Source organism: Mytilus edulis, chromosome 13, assembly GCF_963676685.1.
Source record: "Mytilus edulis chromosome 13, xbMytEdul2.2, whole genome shotgun sequence".
Taxonomy (NCBI): domain Eukaryota; kingdom Metazoa; phylum Mollusca; class Bivalvia; order Mytilida; family Mytilidae; genus Mytilus; species Mytilus edulis.
The window spans coordinates 2,430,579-2,453,222 of record NC_092356.1 but is presented as its reverse complement, the minus strand read 5'-3'; the positions used below and the strand labels follow the sequence as shown (position 1 = coordinate 2,453,222).

Sequence of the window (22,644 nt, the reverse complement as noted above, 5' to 3'; positions counted from 1 at the left end):
ACCTACTACGTTGATACAAGATATATTCAGGATTACCTACTACACGGATACAAGATATATTGAGGATTACCTACTTCGTTGATATACGATATATTCAGGATTACCTACTACGTTGATACAAGATATATTCAGGATTTTCTACTACGTTGATACAGTATATATTCAGAATTACCTACTGCGTTAATACACGATATATTCAGCATTACCTACTACGTTGATACAAGATATATTCAGGATTTACTACTACGTTGATACAAGATATATTCAGGATAACCTACTACGTTGATACAAGATATATTCAGCATTTCCTACTACGTTGATACAAGATATATTCAGCATTTCCTACTACGCTGATACAAGATATATTCAGGATTTCCTACTACGTTGATACAAGATATATTTAGGATTACCTATTACGTTGATACACGATATATTCTGGATAATCTACTACGTTGATATAAGATATATTCAGGATTACCTACTACGTTGATACAAGATGTATTCAGGATTTCCTACTACGTTGATACAAGATATATTCAGGATAACCTACTACGTTGATACAAGATATATTCAGGATTACCTACTATGCGGATACAAGATAAATTGAGGATTACCTACTACGTTGATACAAGATATATTCAGGATTTCCTACTACGTTGATACAAGATATATTCAGGATTTCCTACTACGTTGATACAAGATATATTCAGGATTACCTATTACGTTGATACACGATATATTCTGGATAATCTACTACGTTGATATAAGATATATTCAGGATTACCTACTACGTTGATACAAGATGTATTCAGGATTTCCTACTACGTTGATACAAGATGTATTCAGGATTACCTACTACGTTGATACAAGATATATTCAGGATTACCTACTATGCGGATACAAGATAAATTGAGGATTACCTACTACGTTGATACAAGATATATTCAGGATTTCCTACTACGTTGATACACGATATATTCGGGATTACCTACTACGTTGATACACGATATATTCGGGATAATCTACTACGTTGATACAAGATATATTCAGCATTTACTACTACGTTGATACAAGATATATTCAGCATTTACTACTACGTTGATACAAGATATAGTCAGGATTACCTACTACGTTGATACAAGATATATTCAGGATTACCTACTACGTTGATACAAAATATATTCAGGATTACCTACTACGTTGATACAAGATATATTCAGGATTACCTACTACGTTGATACACGATATATTCAGGATAATCTACTACGTTGATACAAGATATATTCAGGATTTCCTACTACGTTGATACAAGATATATTCAGTATTACCGACTACGTTGATACAAGATATATTCAGCATTTCCTACTACGTTTATACAAGATATATTCAGGATTACCTACTACGTTGATACAACATATATTCAGTATTTCCTACTACGTTGATACAAGATATATTCAGGATTACCTACTACGTTGATACAAGATATATTCAGGATTACTTACTACGTTGATACGCGATATATTCAGGATAATCTACTACGTTGATACAAGATATATTCAGGATTACCTACTACGTTGATACAAGATATATTCAGGATTACCTACTACGTTGATACAAGATATATTCAGCATTTTCTACTACGTTGATTCAAGATGTATTCAGTATTACCTACTACGTTGATACAAGATATATTCAGGATTCCCTACTACGTTGATACAAGATATATTCAGGATTCCCTACTACGTTGATACAAGATATATTCAGGATTACCTACTACGTTGATACAAGATATATTCAGGATTTCTTACTACGTTGATATAAGATATATTCAGGATTACCTACTACGTTGATACAAGATATATTCAGGTTTACCAACTACGTTGATACAAGATATATTCAGGATTACCTACTACGTTGATACAAGATATATTCAGGATTCCCTACTACGTTGATACAAGATATATTCAAGATTACCTACTACGTTGATACTAGATATATTCAGGATTCCCTACTACGTTGATACAAGATATATTCAGGATTACCTACTACGTTGATACAATATATATTCAGGATTACCTACTACGTTGATACAAGATATATTCAGGATTACTTACTACGTTGATACGCGATATATTCAGGATAATCTACTACGTTGATACAAGATATATTCAGGATTACCTACTACGTTGATACAAGATATATTCAGGATTACCTACTACGTTGATACAAGATATATTCAGCATTTTCTACTACGTTGATTCAAGATGTATTCAGTATTACCTACTACGTTGATACAAGATATATTCAGGATTCCCTACTACGTTGATACAAGATATATTCAGGATTCCCTACTACGTTGATACAAGATATATTCAGGATTACCTACTACGTTGATACAAGATATATTCAGGATTTCTTACTACGTTGATATAAGATATATTCAGGATTACCTACTACGTTGATACAAGATATATTCAGGTTTACCAACTACGTTGATACAAGATATATTCAGGATTACCTACTACGTTGATACAAGATATATTCAGGATTCCCTACTACGTTGATACAAGATATATTCAAGATTACCTACTACGTTGATACTAGATATATTCAGGATTCCCTACTACGTTGATACAAGATATATTCAGGATTACCTACTACGTTGATACAATATATATTCAGGATAATCTACTACGTTGATACAAGATATATTCAGGATTTCCTACTACGTTGATACAAGATATATTCAGTATTACCTACTACGTTGATACAAGATATATTCAGCATTTCCTACTACGTTTATACAATATATATTCAGGATTACCTACTACGTTGATACAAGATACATTCAGCATTTCCTACTACGTTGATACAAGATATATTCAGGATTACCTACTACGTTGATACAAGATATATTCAGGATTACTTACTACGTTGATACACGATATATTCAGGATAATCTACTACGTTGATACAAGATATATTCAGGATTACCTACTACGTTGATACAAGATATATTCAGCATTTCCTACTACGTTGATACAAGATATATTCAGCATTTTCTACTACGTTGATACAAGATATATTCAGTATTACCTACTACGTTGATACAAGATATATTCAGGATTCCCTACTACGTTGATACAAGATATATTCAGGATTACCTACTTCGTTGATACAAGATATATTCAGGATTACCTACTACGTTGATACAAGATATATTCAGGATTCCCTACTACGTTGATACAAGATATATTCAGGATTACCTACTACGTTGATACAAGATATATTCAGGATTACCTACTACACGGATACAAGATATATTGAGGATTACCTACTTCGTTGATATACGATATATTCAGGATTACCTACTACGTTGATACAAGATATATTCAGGATTTTCTACTACGTTGATACAGTATATATTCAGAATTACCTACTGCGTTAATACACGATATATTCAGCATTACCTACTACGTTGATACAAGATATATTCAGGATTTACTACTACGTTGATACAAGATATATTCAGGATAACCTACTACGTTGATACAAGATATATTCAGCATTTCCTACTACGTTGATACAAGATATATTCAGCATTTCCTACTACGCTGATACAAGATATATTCAGGATTTCCTACTACGTTGATACAAGATATATTTAGGATTACCTATTACGTTGATACACGATATATTCTGGATAATCTACTACGTTGATATAAGATATATTCAGGATTACCTACTACGTTGATACAAGATGTATTCAGGATTTCCTACTACGTTGATACAAGATATATTCAGGATAACCTACTACGTTGATACAAGATATATTCAGGATTACCTACTATGCGGATACAAGATAAATTGAGGATTACCTACTACGTTGATACAAGATATATTCAGGATTTCCTACTACGTTGATACAAGATATATTCAGGATTTCCTACTACGTTGATACAAGATATATTCAGGATTACCTATTACGTTGATACACGATATATTCTGGATAATCTACTACGTTGATATAAGATATATTCAGGATTACCTACTACGTTGATACAAGATGTATTCAGGATTTCCTACTACGTTGATACAAGATGTATTCAGGATTACCTACTACGTTGATACAAGATATATTCAGGATTACCTACTATGCGGATACAAGATAAATTGAGGATTACCTACTACGTTGATACAAGATATATTCAGGATTTCCTACTACGTTGATACACGATATATTCGGGATTACCTACTACGTTGATACACGATATATTCGGGATAATCTACTACGTTGATACAAGATATATTCAGCATTTACTACTACGTTGATACAAGATATATTCAGCATTTACTACTACGTTGATACAAGATATAGTCAGGATTACCTACTACGTTGATACAAGATATATTCAGGATTACCTACTACGTTGATACAAAATATATTCAGGATTACCTACTACGTTGATACAAGATATATTCAGGATTACCTACTACGTTGATACACGATATATTCAGGATAATCTACTACGTTGATACAAGATATATTCAGGATTTCCTACTACGTTGATACAAGATATATTCAGTATTACCGACTACGTTGATACAAGATATATTCAGCATTTCCTACTACGTTTATACAAGATATATTCAGGATTACCTACTACGTTGATACAACATATATTCAGTATTTCCTACTACGTTGATACAAGATATATTCAGGATTACCTACTACGTTGATACAAGATATATTCAGGATTACTTACTACGTTGATACGCGATATATTCAGGATAATCTACTACGTTGATACAAGATATATTCAGGATTACCTACTACGTTGATACAAGATATATTCAGGATTACCTACTACGTTGATACAAGATATATTCAGCATTTTCTACTACGTTGATTCAAGATGTATTCAGTATTACCTACTACGTTGATACAAGATATATTCAGGATTCCCTACTACGTTGATACAAGATATATTCAGGATTCCCTACTACGTTGATACAAGATATATTCAGGATTACCTACTACGTTGATACAAGATATATTCAGGATTTCTTACTACGTTGATATAAGATATATTCAGGATTACCTACTACGTTGATACAAGATATATTCAGGATTACCTACTACGTTGATACACGATATATTCAGGATAATCTACTACTTTGATACAAGATATATTCAGGATTACCTACTACGTTGATACAAGATATATTCAGCATTTGCTACTACGTTGATACAAGATATATTCAGGATTTCCTACTACGTTGATACAAGATATATTCAGGATTACCTACTACGTTGATACAAGATATTTTCAGCATTTCCTACTACGTTGATACAAGATATATTCAGGATTCCCTACTACGTTGATACAAGATATATTCAGGATTACCTACTACGTTGATACAAGATATATTCAGGATTACCTACTACGTTTATACAAGATATATTCAGGATTACCTACTACGTTCATACAAGATATATTCAGGTTTACCAACTACGTTGATACAAGATATATTCAGGATTACCTACTACGTTGATACAAGATATATTCAGGATTCCCTACTACGTTGATACAAGATATATTCAAGATTACCTACTACGTTGATACTAGATATATTCAGGATTCCCTACTACGTTGATACAAGATATATTCAGGATTACCTACTACGTTGATACAATATATATTCAGGATTACCTACTACGTTGATATAAGATATATTCAGGATTACCTACAACGTTGATACAAGATATATTCAGGATTTCCTACTACGCTGATGCAAAATATATAATCAGGATTACCTACTACGTTGATACAAGATATATTCAGGATTCCCTACTACGTTGATACAAGATGTATTCAGGATTCCCTTCTACATTGCTACAAGATATATTCAGGATTACCTACTACGTTGATACAAGATATATTCAGGATTTCCTACTACGTTGATACAAGATATATTCAGGATTACCTACTACGCGGATACAAGATATATTGAGGATTACCTACTTCGTTGATATACGATATATTCAGGATTACCTACTATGTTGATACAAGATATATTCAGGATTTTCTACTACGTTGATTCAAGATGTATTCAGTATTACCTACTACGTTGATACAAGATATATTCAGGATTCCCTACTACGTTGATACAAGATATATTCAGGATTCCCTACTACGTTGATACAAGATATATTCAGGATTACCTACTACGTTGATACAAGATATATTCAGGATTTCTTACTACGTTGATATAAGATATATTCAGGATTACCTACTACGTTGATACAAGATATATTCAGGATTACCTACTACGTTGATACACGATATATTCAGGATAATCTACTACTTTGATACAAGATATATTCAGGATTACCTACTACGTTGATACAAGATATATTCAGCATTTGCTACTACGTTGATACAAGATATATTCAGGATTTCCTACTACGTTGATACAAGATATATTCAGGATTACCTACTACGTTGATACAAGATATTTTCAGCATTTCCTACTACGTTGATACAAGATATATTCAGGATTCCCTACTACGTTGATACAAGATATATTCAGGATTACCTACTACGTTGATACAAGATATATTCAGGATTACCTACTACGTTTATACAAGATATATTCAGGATTACCTACTACGTTCATACAAGATATATTCAGGTTTACCAACTACGTTGATACAAGATATATTCAGGATTACCTACTACGTTGATACAAGATATATTCAGGATTCCCTACTACGTTGATACAAGATATATTCAAGATTACCTACTACGTTGATACTAGATATATTCAGGATTCCCTACTACGTTGATACAAGATATATTCAGGATTACCTACTACGTTGATACAATATATATTCAGGATTACCTACTACGTTGATATAAGATATATTCAGGATTACCTACAACGTTGATACAAGATATATTCAGGATTTCCTACTACGCTGATGCAAAATATATAATCAGGATTACCTACTACGTTGATACAAGATATATTCAGGATTCCCTACTACGTTGATACAAGATGTATTCAGGATTCCCTTCTACATTGCTACAAGATATATTCAGGATTACCTACTACGTTGATACAAGATATATTCAGGATTTCCTACTACGTTGATACAAGATATATTCAGGATTACCTACTACGCGGATACAAGATATATTGAGGATTACCTACTTCGTTGATATACGATATATTCAGGATTACCTACTATGTTGATACAAGATATATTCAGGATTTTCTACTTCGTTGATATAAGATATATTCAGGATTTCCTACTACGTTGAAACAAGATATATTCAGCATTTCCTACTACGTTGATACAAGATATATTCAGGATTTCCTACTACGTTGATACAAGATATATTCAGGATTACCTATTATGTTGATACAAGATATATTCAGGATTACCTACTACGTTCATACAAGATATTTTCAGGATTACCAACTACGTTGATACAAGATATATTCAGGATTACCTACTACGTTGATACAAGATATATTCAGGATTACCTACTACGTTGAAACAAGATATATTCAGGATTACCTACTACGTTGATACAAGATATATTCAGGATTACCTACTACGTTGATACAAGATATATTCAGGATTACCTACTACGTTGATACAAGATATATTCATGATTACTACTACTTTGATACAAGATATATTCATAATTTCAAGTGTCGAAGGAAACCATAACACATTATCTTGAGGATAAAATTAAGGACTAATGTTAACAGATTTGTTATCAAATAGATCCGTAGTATCAAGTGTATGTTTTATTCCATCTATCTTAGCTTTGTTTTGAGTAAATTGATTGTTGTTATCCGACATGTCTAAGCTCCTCAGATGTGTAAACAAATTGATATACCATATTGTCAAAAGCTGGTGAAAATCGAAGTCATTGTTACTTAGGTTTACACTCTCCAAACAATGTTTGTATTTCATCTTTCATCTTTTACATGTTTTGTGTTAAATGTTACAGTTGGTTTTCAGTTTTTCCCTTCTTTGATATGACACATTTTTCATATTTTGTTCAACATTTTTTTTTATTTTTGCATATACTAGAAAAAAGATTTACTGTCCGGATTCCACATTCGGTATTTGTTTTTGTTTAGATATTTCTTTTTCTCTGTAATGATCTAATCAGGTTAGCACTTTTTAGTCGTAAATATTTGCAAACTTTGCACCTGAGATCACTCCTAGTTTTTTTGGTGGGGTTCGTGTTGTTTATTCTTTAGTTTTATATGTTGTGTCGTGTATGCTGTTGTTTGTTTTTCTTTTTCATTTTTAGCCATGGCGTTGTCAGTTTGTTTTAGATTTATGAGTTTGACTGTCCATTTGGTATCTTTCGTCCCTCTTTTAATTGATTTATAAAATCTTTAATATATTGTGATGTAATATTAGTAGTTAAACAAATAAATGGGAGAAAACATATCCTAGATCGATTTATTATTTACATGATCTAATTGGCCCTGTGTGTACACATTTTGTTATTCGACCTTAATTTTAATTATCAACATGTTTAATTTACCTAGGTTTTTAAATGCAAATTACAAAGTATTGCGTAGGTGTTATAACTACGAGTAATTCAAATAAAAACGAAAGTTGATATTACGGAAATACACATTTCATATCAAATTCTATCACAGGAGGATGGCAGTGAACAATTTAACTTTAATTTACATAGAAAATCTGATTTATAATGTGATAGAATAGTTACCAACTGCTGTTTTTCAAATGTAAAACATTGCAAACGTGTTAAATTGTATTTTGATTTAAACGAAAGCAAATATTACAGAAAGACCCAACTCTAAAACAGACAAAGAGAATGACAGGTAAACAATATAATTTTATTTTATTTAAAAAAATAATTTCATTTCATCTTTAAGTTTTTTTTTTTGTTTTTTTTTTTGCATATACTAGAAGAAAGATGTACTGTCCAGACTCCACATTCGGTGTTTTTTTTGTTAGATATTTCTTTTTCTCTGTAATGATCTGATGAGGTAAGCACTTTTTAGTCTTAAATATTTGCAAACTTAGTGATATTCAGATTTTTTTACTCAGCATCACTGACGAGACATTAATTTTCGAAATGTGCATCTTCCAAATCGGTATCGTTTTTCTTATTTCAAAGAATTGATAAAGGAAATTAAGTTAAATCTTTATCCCTATCTAAGACAAAATATTTGTACCTACATTAGATTTTATCAGTTAGATAACTTATATGTAATCATTGGTTTGAAAAAAAACCTGTTATCATCAAAATTAACAATTATTGATCTGTGTTAACTCACTTTCTGTCTTCGCTATATTGTACTGATAAGAAACCTAGCTAGTTTCAATTTACGGCAAATGTTTACAGCCAACTCTTAATGTTTGTATTCTCCTTTTTATGTGGTTTTTATGCATATCAATCATAAGTACACTACGAAAAAGTTCTAATTATTAATGTTTTGTTTTAATTTACCTACTTCACACTTTATACAAATTAAATATTAGAAAAATAGCTAGTACCAAATAAAGGAAAATGTTCAAAGCATATTCATACTTTTAATATTTTTATCCACAGTCTATGTAGTATTTTGTTCATTTAAATAATATGTTACGAATAGTTATAAAAAATGCTGCCTATGTTACAAAACAAATTAGAATATGAAAAGAAACAAAAACAAAATCAATTTACAACCAAATTCATTACGTGTGTACACTTTTTTTATGGTACTTTTTTACTTTGTACCTGGGTTTTTAAAGGCAAATTATAAAATAGTGAGTATATGATATAAGAACGTGTAATTTAATTGAAAAACAAAGTTATTATTCCGGAATACAAGTTTCATATCAAAAGCAAAGAGGATGACCTTTAATAGATTTATAAAATCTTCAATATATTGTGATGTAATATTAGTAGTTAAACAAATTAATGGGAGGAAACACACCCTAGATCGATTTACTATTTACATGGTCTAATTGGCCCTACGTGTACACATTTTGTTATTAGACCTAAGTTTTAATTTTCACCATGATTAATTTACCTAGGTTTTTAAATGCAAATTACAAAGTATTGCGTAGGTGTTATAACTACGAGTAATTCAAATAAAAACGAAAGTTGATATTACGGAAATACACAGTTCATATCAAATCCTAGCACAGGAGGATGGCAGGTAAAGAATTTAACTTTAATTTACATGATAGCAAATCTGATTTATAATGTGATAGAATAGTTACCAACTGCTGTTTTTGAAATGTAAAACATTGCCAACGTGTTAAATGTTATTTTAATTAAAAACAAAGGTGAATATTACAGAAAGACCCAACTCTAAAACAGACAAAGAGAATATAAAAAAAATAATTTCATTTTATCTTTAATTTTTCTTTTCTCAAAGAGAACAAAACCACAAAAATGATAAACACATCATGCACATGAACAATCTGGAATACCTCATTATTTCAACCAGTCCTCTTTCTTTGATTGTGGTATCAGCTAATTAGACTATACCCTCTAAGTTTATACCCAAACTTGTTCTAAAAAAACATCAACATAACGATTGGCACACGTGTAATATGTTCTACTTAGGCCGTGTGCACACCATGTTTGCAATTAGTTTTATGTAATGTACACTAGTTTCACATTAAAGTTGTTCACATCTATACACCTTGTTTAATTACCTGTACATAAGATTTGTTCACACTTGTAAACTATATTTCCTTTAAATGCTCATTACGTTGAACTGAATGCATAGTTTTTCACAACTTTTTCAGCATTTAGGTAACGACCATTTGAATTAAAAAAAAGGGGTGTGTGGATTTTTCCAATTTGTTTGCTACATGTATCATCGAATAAAAATGAATAAAAACATTCGCGCGAAAAAAATTCTGAACTCAGACCCGCCCTCCCCCTTTTTTTTGTTTTTGCTCCTTTATAAAGGCAATTTTGATGATTAACTGTAGTTTTAAGATACTAAAGATGTCTCAATTATACATTAAAAAACGTAAGCAGTATCAGCGTGGTTACAGGAAGAAAAAGAATTGAAATGTTAAGGATCACATAATTTCGATCTTTTGTATTTGTTTCAAATGATATTTTTTCTTCTCCTAGAGGTATTTGGCAAAGGAAGGGGTAATATTGTTTTATTATTATTTCTAAGTGTATGTTAACGGATCTGAGATACTAGACAAACAAAACAATTTACCTCACTTTTTTAGTCATGCATTTATGAGTGAGTTGTTGTTTGAGAAAAGACCAGTGGCAAATATTGCTGTGTACATCCAGTCGATGTTCATACATTTCTATTTTTTGTATTTGTTTCAAATGTTTTTTTTTTTGGCCGAGGAGTATTTGGCAAAGAGAGGGAGTAATGCTTTTTTTAAAATTATTTCTAAGTGTATTTTAACGGATCTGAGATACTAGACAGACAAAACAATTTACCTTACTTTTTATAGTAATGCATATATGAGTGAATCGTTGTTAGAGTAAAGACCAGTGGCAAATATTTCTGTTTACGTCAAGTCGATTCGGGAGAGACCTTTTTAACTAAATTATGTGTTCGGCAATGTTGATGTTTATATATAAAAAAAGAAGATGTGGTATGATTGCCAATGAGACAACTATCCACAAAAGACCAAAATGACACATACATTAACAACTATAGGTCACCGTACGGCTTTCAACAATGAGCAAAGCCCATACCGCATAGTCAGCTATAATAGGCCCCGATAAAACAATGTAAAACAATTCAAACAAGAAAACTAACGGCCTTATTTATGTAAAAAAATGTCTTGATAAGGGATTAATAAAGCTACATACATGTAAAGTGTTCTTAAAACAAATAAATATGTCAAGTTTAGCCAAATATTATTGTAAAGAACTTTATCAATATTTGTTAAAAATATCAATTTTAATCAAAAATCGTTTCTTTTTTAAATATACATGTTGAAATAAGTATTTTTAATGCCTAGTTTTGTGTACACGTAACCTACACAAGGCCTACAAGGAGTATCTACTGCATATAGACAAAACATGATTTACACTACATGTAAACATTGAGTTTTATCAATTGGAACGTAATTGTGTTTTGCTTACGTGTGAGTTACACAAGGTCAATGTGAACACGGCCTTACTCTGAGAAAAACTAAGTTTTGGAAGGTATCGTGTCGATTTTCCAGTTTTGTCATTGCATTGTTGTTTCTTTCAAATTCATGAGTTTTGAACATGTTGAATGTATTGAATAATACACGATGGTTTCGAATTATACATTCTAGATACTGACATTGTTATCACCTCTTATTTGTTTTTGTGAATATTACTTTTACTGTTATCCATGTAACGTGGTTTGGTACATAATATAATACATTCACAGACCCATCTAGAACTCCGAGGGAAATTAAAAACAATAAAAATAATAAAAATGCTAAATCAAAACCGCAAACACATCAAACATATGGATATTAATTGTAATAATCCTGACTTGGTACAGATATTTTCTGATGTAGAAAATGGTGGAATGTCAGTTTGTTTTAGATTGATGAGTTTGACTGTTCCTTTGGTATTTTTCGTCCATCTTTTATGAAAGGTGCACTAAATGACAATATAATGTCAACGATTTGTGAACAAAACAAAGAAAATCGAATAAGTGGCAATCCTTAACTTTCATTGATAAACCATAATATTGACTCGTCCAGTGTCCAGTTTGAAGGTCATTTTAGTTACCGTACACATTCATGCACGTTCTTATTAATCAATAGTCATGTATGAAAAGCATAAACAAGTTTGAAGGTAAACTAATAACAACGTAATCCACTTAAATTGCCTACAATTCAATAGCAATGACCAGTCCACATCATAAAAATGTATAGGGGTAAACTGGGTAGGGAGAAAATGTCAGATATATTCAGTTCATTATTTTGCAATAACGAGTAAAAATTTGTTAACCAATAGATTTGTTATAATTTCATAAACATGTCGTTATGTATTGGTATAGTTTTTGGATCTTTCATTAGCGTATTTAAGGCTGTAGAAAGTTTGGCCTTCAAAAGTGATCATAATCATTGACTTTATAAAGAAAATTCGCCTTTTTAAAACATTGAATGTTTCACAAATAATACGCGACAACAAAGCAAAATCATTTCTTAAACACTACAAAAAACAATTCTTATTGATGCAGTGGTATTGTCATAAATTGCACTGGAGTGAACAGTGGTACATCAAACGTCGAATTCCCTCACACAATGTTATCACACACTATAGGCTATTTTGAGATATATTAACTATAAATCACGATGTTTGGTTGTATAATAGCATTACATAATAAGGTTTAGTTCTTTGCTTAAATCTGTAAATATTTTGACAGATTGGCAAACAATGGTTGACACAGTTTTATAAACAAGGAAACACAAGTGTTGTATGTAATATTTAAACTATAATAATCAACAAAAGAAACGATACACGACTTTGGAATAAAATCTATCAAAAAGTAGAAAAAATAAAACAACTTGAGATACACCATTTAAGAAACCTTTCATTTGCAATGTATGCACATACGATAATGAAAATTAAAACCTGTCGAAAAGTAACTAAATTCCGTGTAAATGATCATAGGGCGAAATTATACACACACTTTTCTAAGTACTAAATGAATTTTCAAATGTGTTTAAAAATATTTAACATGCTATTCAAGTCATGTTCATTATGTAAAGCTGGGGTCACACATTCCCGATGTGTACTACCGTCCCTGACAGGACCATTCCCGATTAAAATTTATTAAAAGTCTGATCAAGATCCTATGAATCGTGGATGGAAATTCAAACTTAAATTAAAATTTGTAAAAAAAAATTGAATCACGACAACAATCAGATATTGTTCAGGAAGCGTCGATATTCAACCGTTTCCAAGCGAATTTATTCCGATAATCCCGTTCTAAATCCACTTCTAATCCGATTTGTATCTTTCGCCAGGTAAAATCGACCGAGTCTGTCACGACTGCGTCCCGATTCTACCGAATGTAATCCGACAGAGATCAGATAGTGACAAGACAGTGAACCGACGCTGACGGAAGTTATCCGTTCAAAAACTGTCGGCATACTCGGGATGATCAGGTACTGTCGGAACGTAATCCTATCACGGTCCGCTCTATCGCATTGCAAACGACTTTGACTGGTCTCAGTCGTATTGTATTCTGTAATTGTCGGGACTCTGACGTGGGTATCATTGACGAATTTAGAATTAATAACGGGACTGTTTCGGAACGGTTTCGGCAAACACTGTTCGCAATAGACAAGATCTGGATGCAATCTGGACTCAATCGGTAGAAAAACAGCAAAGAAATATTTCTCCAGATCATTCCCGTTCCACAAGACACCGTCCCGAATACACAGAACATTGTTAGGAATTCGATCCGATACAGAAAAATCTGTCACGACATAGGCACGATTGTAATCCGACTAGACAAAATAGGCTGAGTTTCCCCGAATGTTACGGGACGCACCTAACTGTCGGGGTGCTTTGCCAAACTATTCGGACCCTTCACGATCAGTAGGAATCTGTTACGAACTAAAACGACTGCGTTCAGACAATAATAGGACATTCCAGATAATTGAGGATACTAATCCCACTTTTTTCACTTTTCTTGTCGTATCGCTGTCTGATCTCAAACGGGAGCAATAATCGGCAATGTGTGAACCCCGCATAACAAATGGGTTAAACTAATGATTTTTTTAAATTTTGGAAATCTCAAAAAATGCACAAAAAACAAGAAAAAAATCGCCTCAAATAAAAAAAAAAAAAACAGCAGATGGTAACTATTCTATCACATTATAAATCAGATTTTCTATGTAAATTAAATTAAATTGTTTACCTACAATCCTCCCGTGATAGGATTTGATATGAGATCATTTAAATAGTGAATCGATCTAGGGTGTGTTTCCTCCCATTAATTTGTTTAACTACTAATATTACATCACTCTATATTGAAGATTTTATAAATCAATTAAAGGTAATCCTCTTTGCCTTTAATATGAAACTTGTATTCCGAAATAATAACTTTCTTTTTCAATTAAATTACACGTTCTTAAATCATCTACACACTATTTTATAATTTGCCTTTAAAAACCCAGTGACATAGTGAAAGTCAAAAAGTACCATAAGAAAAGTGTACACATGTAATGAATTTGGTTGTAAATTGATTTTGTTTTTGTTTCTTTTTTTTCATATTCTTATTTGTTTTGTATCATAGGCAGCACTTTTTATAACTATTCGTGGTATATTATTTAATATGGAAACAACGCACTGTAAATTTGGAACCAATCGGATTATTTTTAAGATTATTACCGTTTTTTAATTTCACTTTACACATACTGTCTATGGCAAACCATTTGATAATGTATGCATTTTAACGATTTCTCATGTGGCCGAACTTTGCCTTACAAATAAACGAAGAAACTGTATAATATTTAAAAAAAGAATAGATGGCAAACATTGGCTTTACCTTTAAACGAGAGAAGGGCATCATTAGTTTGAGTTTCTGTTTTTAAAATTGTCGTTTTATGAAAATTTTGTCAAAAAATTGAAAATTGCCAAGTGACGTCATGAAAGCAAAGTTACATGAACAAAGCCAAAGTGTGGTATACAATATGTAGGACAAACAGGACGGATTTATTTTTTTAACGAACACAGGAACATCTACACCGCTTCCGAAAACCTAAGAAATTCAAAAGTATAATTTATCAACATTAAGGTAAAAAAACACAATATTAAATTAATTAGATTTCAACCGCTCGAAACGGTCCAGAAACAACAAGGGCAGTCGCATAAACAATTTGAAGATTCTCGTAAAATTATCAAACTGTCTTGGATTAAACGACTTCAAACAGCTTATACCCTGGGTCTAAATGACAATATACTTAGACAAGGGAACATTTCTACTACTTTTTTTCTTGATATCATGAATATTATTGCTGAAAAAACAACGAAATAATAGGTCTCATGGGAAACGTATCAATCGAAAACAACGAGTTAAACATCGTATAAATTATACACTTGGTAATCTCCTATCTGTATTTAAAAACAATGGTAGGCATAATTTATTATGTTTTTAATTATACGTCGGTTACATCAGACGTGAAAATAGATAGTAATACTCCCTTAACTTGAAACTGTGAATCGTCGAAGTTTAGATATGTTCCCTATGGACATGTTATAAAAGGGAATCTTAATATCGTCCAGGATAGAGATTAAAAACTTTTCCTTAGATATAAAGATTTGGTTTTGAAGTTTGGTTGTATCTGTACTTGTTTCAAACGGGATAGCACATCCTCATTTTTACGGAAAATTTGTTAACCGTGACCGGTAATTTAGAAAAGATCCATGTAAACTTGTCGCTCCTTTAAATAAACCTATTCTAAAAGGTTACCTATTCAACATGTTCAACACTGTAATACGATCATTGAATATTGTTTTAATTGGTATACATATGTTGATTGTGTTATCAGTAAATTAAAAGCTAACTAAATATTACAAGTATGTTATATACATATTCATGGATCTACAATATGTCGATACCTATAACTTGGCATTGCACAAGGTCATGTTTTTCTCTGGCTGTTTATGATGTCTTTACATTAATTCCATTGGATGTTGGATGTGTACGGATTGATAGTTTAGTCTTAGATGCATGATTTTTTATTAGTTGTTAGCGGCTGTGAACTAGCTGTCAGATAACAGTGAGTAATCTCAGATCTGTGCATTGTATCTTTTTGTGTCGGGATGTATAAGTACCCAGCCACGTTCATTTGTATTTTTGTCCATCTGATGAGTTAAGCCTTTTTCAACTGATTTTTATAGTTCGTTCTTATATTGTACTATTATACCACTGTCCCAGGTTAACTTGTTTTCAAGTAGTCACTGAATTATTGAAATGAGGTCAAGAAAAATGGACATGTTACTGACAGAAACTTCGTAACATGAGACATCTATATACAAAGTACCCAGGTTGAGGGAGGGTTGGGATCCCGTTAACATGTTTAATTCCGCCACATTATATATGTATGTGCCTGTCCAAAGTCAGGAGCCTGTAATTCGGTGGTTGTTGTTTGTTTATGTGTTACATATTTGTTTTTCGTTACTTTTTTTTATATAAATAAGGCCGTTAGTTTTCTCGTTTGAATTGTTTTACATTGTCTTATCGGGGCCTTTTATAGCTGACTATGTGGTTTGGGCTTTGGTCATTGTTGAAGGCCGTATGGTGACCTATAGTTGTTAATGTCTGTTTCATTTTGGTCTGTTGTTGACAGTTGTCTCATTGGCAATCATACCACATCTTCTTTTTTTATATTTAAGTATGAAAAATAAAAGGGTCATAACTACTTTTATAGCAGTTTTGAAAAAAAGAATGGTAAAATCAATATAAGATAAAAGCATGAATCAAAAACGTTTTTTACTGTACGAAAGAATAAATAAATTTTCAAACATTCCATTTTATTCATGTCTCTAATTGAATTAATTCATGTCAATTTGTTAGCCCTCTTCTGTATTAAAGAGTTTTTGAACTTTACTTTACTAATAAGTGTAATATAACACATCTGAATATTCAAATCTCGTTTTATTTAAGTTTAATGTTCAAAACAAATATACTGTGAAGAACATAACTGTCAGCAAAATTAGTAAAGGCATCATAAATATACAATTTTTGATGATATATACCTTGAACATTTTTTTAATTACAGATATTATAACACCAAACATATCACTAGCTCTGTATGACTATATGTGTCATAACATCGTAGGAACAGAAGAACATGTTAAAACAATCAGACTGATGAACACGATGAGAGATAATTTTTCAAGTAGCAAGTCATTTACAATTATAACAAGTGGAAGCTATGGAGAAGGACTTGAAATGCGAGGAAGTGATTTAGATATAATGCAAGTAAGAAACTATATTCAGGTGAATGCAGATAAACAACCCGACTTTGATACAAATACAACTTATCTGTCCATGGATACAGACGATGTAAAACCTGGTTTTACTCAATTAAGACTAGAATATAGCAGACGTCAGTATGATTTGCAATGTTGTGAAGAACATAATGGTAAACATTATATTTCGAGTGCATTATATAAGGGAAATATTTTATTGTTTGGGGATAAAGGCAGAATAATTCATGGACCATGTTTAACTAATAAAAGAGGAGATATTGATTTTGCCTTATCTTTACATTGTAAAACGTGGATATCTTCTGCTGAAAATTGGATAACAAGATCAGGTAGCTCATGGCCAAGTCATAACGTCACCCAAAGTATTATCAATCACGGAGTACTTTTTGTACCGATCGGAGTTCACGGATCACCAACAGAAGATCTAGAATGGCGAGTATCTTTTTCAGTGGCTGAAAAACTTCTAATTAATACATTTACTCATACCCAATTAATGTGCTATGCTCTCTTGAAAATAATTTTGAAAGATGTTATAGCAAATGACTATGAATGTAAAGATTTACTCTGTTCTTATTTCCTTAAAACAATTATTTTCTGGATATCTGAAGAACAACCATCATCTGTATGGCAGCCTGATAATCTTATACCTTGTTTTATGCGATGTTTCAGCCGATTAGTATATTGTGTCGAGCATTCAGTTTGCTTGCATTACTTCATTCCAGAAAACAACCTGTTCGAGAACAAAATAGAGGGACGTGCTCGTGATGTACTTTTAAAAAAAATAAACACGTTATACAGTTATGGTTGGCGATGCATTTTATTTTCAGATCAAATATCTAACTTTGATGTAGCGATGTGGAATTTTCCAATTGAACCATTTACATTATATGTAAATGACGTTAAGAAAATAGTGCAATCTAGAATGTTGTATGCTACAAATAGTTTCTTAGAAACTTATTCTGAGGGCGATATATTCAACACAGGATTATTACACAACATATGGTGGCACCATTTTTCACTAAAGCAATTATATGCATATTACATGTCACGGAGGTGCAGAAGACTAGCTCAGCGTTTACCACTTGATGGTGCAATTATCAACAATAAATACCAATACAAACGGTACACATCCTGTTTAAGTACTCTGCTAATGAATGTCTATCATGACGCTGTTTCTGGATGGCTTATGGTAGCTTCATTGTTTTACAAAACAAAGCAATACAGAAAAGCTCTATACATTATTAGGTATTCTATATCGAAATGTACTCGCGATAAACTGTTCTTTGGAATGATTCTATCAGATATCCATTACCAATCACTAAAACTGCAAACATTTGCCAAGAAAAGTGTTGCTTATCTACTTAAAATTATGTTCGTAGATTCTATACGATTAATTACAGATTCAACTTTAACACCAGATGAACTTTCAAGTGAAGGAAGGAATAGAACTTATTTATTTCCAGCAATAGCGTATGCATACTTCCTTAGTTTTATTTGTCATTATCACCTCAATAATGTAAGACAGTGTCAGGATTCTTTAGAAGGTCTAGAGCTTGTTATTGCAGAAAGTTATTTGTTACCAAATTGGAATACAGAAGATGCCTACACTTTATTAGGGATTGCTTTAGAATTACATGGTGACAAGGAATCCGCACGACAAGCATTTTTAAAATCTGTCGAATTATCCGAGGACGAATCTCATAGTTTTCCCGCATGGAGACGTTTGTATATAGATCTCGATAGAAAATGTATCAAATTATTAGAACATTGTTATCATTCGTCAGTGAATTGAAGGATGTTTACGAGTCTACTCAATGATGAAGTCGGGGAATTAAAACATACAATCAACAATGTGGTCCTGTTAATGATTTGTATGAATTTGATTCTGAAAAAAGGCATGTATAAAGCATAATTAGATGTACATTATCCGTTACAGTCTTAATTATATGCAACATTTTTTAATTAATAAACAAATTCATTATTGTAGTATTAAACCAGTTTTTAAGACATTTCGGCCTTTGCTTCTTCAGTTCCTTTATGTATTTTTTTTAACTACATGACAGACATTGTTTTTTCTTTTTCAATCATTTTAAAAGATGTTATATCCCATTTCGCTAGTATATAAATGTTTTGGTACTCTAAATCTCCCTTTTGTCAGTACAACAGTTACTTCGAAAAAAACACATACATATATGTAACCCTTCAATTGATGGTGTTCGTCAATAAAGGGATTCAACGATGATAAAAGAGGGACGAAAGATACCAGAGGGACAGTCAAACTCATAAATCGAAAATAAACTGACAACGCCATGGCTTAAAATGAAAGAGACAAACAGACAAACAATAGTACACATGACACAACATAGAAAATTAAAGAATAAACAACACGAACCCCAACAAAAACTAGGGGTAATCTCAGGTGCTCCGAAAGGGTTATATAGAACTCTTTCAAGATGTAAGCTATTCGTATATATTAAAAGATCAACATCAGATTTAACTTCCTATTTTTAGAAGTAAAGATAATAAAAGGAAAAAATCATAAAGCAATATGTCTATTTGCAATTATTAATTTTTAACGGTTATTTTTCAAAACAATTTTAAGTTAATTCCAAAAACATCCGGTAACTCACTCACTGGAATAAATAGAAAACTTGTGTCGAGTTCAATCGGTTCGACATTGTGACTTTTGGTAGACAATTGATTATAACTATCGATAACGACACGTATTTTTCATATATTTATTATGAAAAATTGAGAATGGAAATGGGGAATGTGTCAACAACAACAACACGACCATAGAAAAAAACAACAGCAGAAGGTCACCAACAGGTCTCCAATGCAGCGAGAAATTCCCGAACCCGGAGGCGTCCTTCAGCTGGCCTCATAACAAATATGTATACTAGTTCAGTGATAATGAACGTCACTTTAAACTCCAAATTGTACACAGGAATCTAAAATTAAAAATGATGCAAGACTAACAAAGGCCAGAGGCTTCTGACATGAGACAGGCGCAAAAATGCGGCGGGGTTAAACATGTTTATGAGATTTCAACCCTCCCCCTTTACCTCTAGCCAATGTAGAACAGTAAACGCATTACAATACGTACATTAAAATTCAGTTCAAGAGAAATCCGAGTCTGGTGACAGAAGATGTAACCAAAGAAAATAAACAAAATGACAATAATACATAAATAACAACAGACTATTAGCAGTTAACTGACATGCCAGCTCCAGTTTTAGTTATACTTCTTTGGGAACGTTCAAAAGTTTGGGGATGCCCTTAAATAAGGAATCATCAATCCCAAAGGAAATGAAATTTTAGATTTCAAAACTGTATGTACCAACATACTAGCCAAAGAGAAAACAGTATCCGAACTTTTCACATAAGAATGTTTACTTTCGTATGATCGAAAACGGTCAAAATTCTGTATGATATACATAAGAAGATGTGGTATGATCGCAAATGAGACAACTATCCACAGGAAGCCAAAATGACACAGACATTAACAACTATAGGTCACTGTACGGCCTTCAACAATGAGCAAAGCCCATATGGCATAGTCAGCTATAAAAGGCCCAAAAATGACAACGTAAAACAATTCAAACGAGAAAACTAACGGTCATATCTATATACAAAATAAAAATGTAACACATAAACAAACGACAACCACTGAATTACAGATTCCTGACTTGGGACAGGCACATAAATAAATAATGTGGTTGGGTTAAACATATGAGCGGAGTTCATAAATCGATTGAAAAAATAAATCAAATTATGGTTACAAACTAAAACTGAGGGCATCACATCAACTATAAAGGCAACAGTAGTATACCGCTGCTCAGAACTCGTAAATCGATGGGAAAAACCAAATTGGGGTAAAAAAACTCAAACTGAGGGAAACGCATTAAATATAAGAGAACAACGACACAACAGAGACATAACACCGAAAGGTAACACACAAGGTATATTTTATAAATATTTTGATATGAGCGTCTCTAACGAGTCTTATGTAGACGAAATGCGCACCTGGCGTACTAAATTGTATACCTGGTACCTTTGATAACTATTTACACCACTGGGTCGATGCCACTGCTGGTGGAAGTTTTCTCCATGAGGGTATCACCAACCCAGTAATCAACACTCGGTGTTGACATGAATATCAATAATGTGGTCATTTTTATAAATTTCTAGTTTACAAAACATTGAAATTTTCGAAAAACTCAGGATTTTCTTATCCTAGCATAGATTACTAGCCGTATTTGGCACAACTTTTTGGAATTCTTTAATGCTCTTCAACTTTATACTTGTTTGGCTTTATAAATATTTTGATATGAGCGTCACTGATGAGTCTTATGTAGACGAAACACGCGTCTGGCGTACTAAATTAAAATCCTGGTACATTTGATAACTATATACAGAAACGAACTATAATGTAAAATTGAGGGAAACAAATCAACTATAAGAGGAGAACAACGACATAAACCCGATCTATAACGTGTATAAAAGTTCAGCCCCAAATGTTTATAACACACTAAGAGGATTAAAGGTAAACAATTTAGATTTATTTCATATAAAAAAAATCATATATTAGATTTAAACACATGAACAATCTCGAATACATCATTATCACAACCTGTCATCTTCCTTTAAGGGCATACGATACAGTTAC

At 31.9% G+C, this 22,644-nt stretch overlaps 1 protein-coding gene across 1 annotated transcript in view; it reads left to right on the top strand.

The window, feature by feature from the left end:
• Positions 1–19,767, top strand: part of LOC139501927 (uncharacterized) — a 39,585-nt gene extending 19,818 nt beyond the window's left edge. Inside the window, exon 2 of the mRNA XM_071291229.1 lies at positions 17,765–19,767. Within this exon, the coding sequence (XP_071147330.1) occupies positions 17,765–19,767 (2,003 nt within the window). The remainder of the gene's footprint in view (positions 1–17,764) is intronic.
• The last annotated feature ends 2,877 nt before the right edge of the window (positions 19,768–22,644 follow it).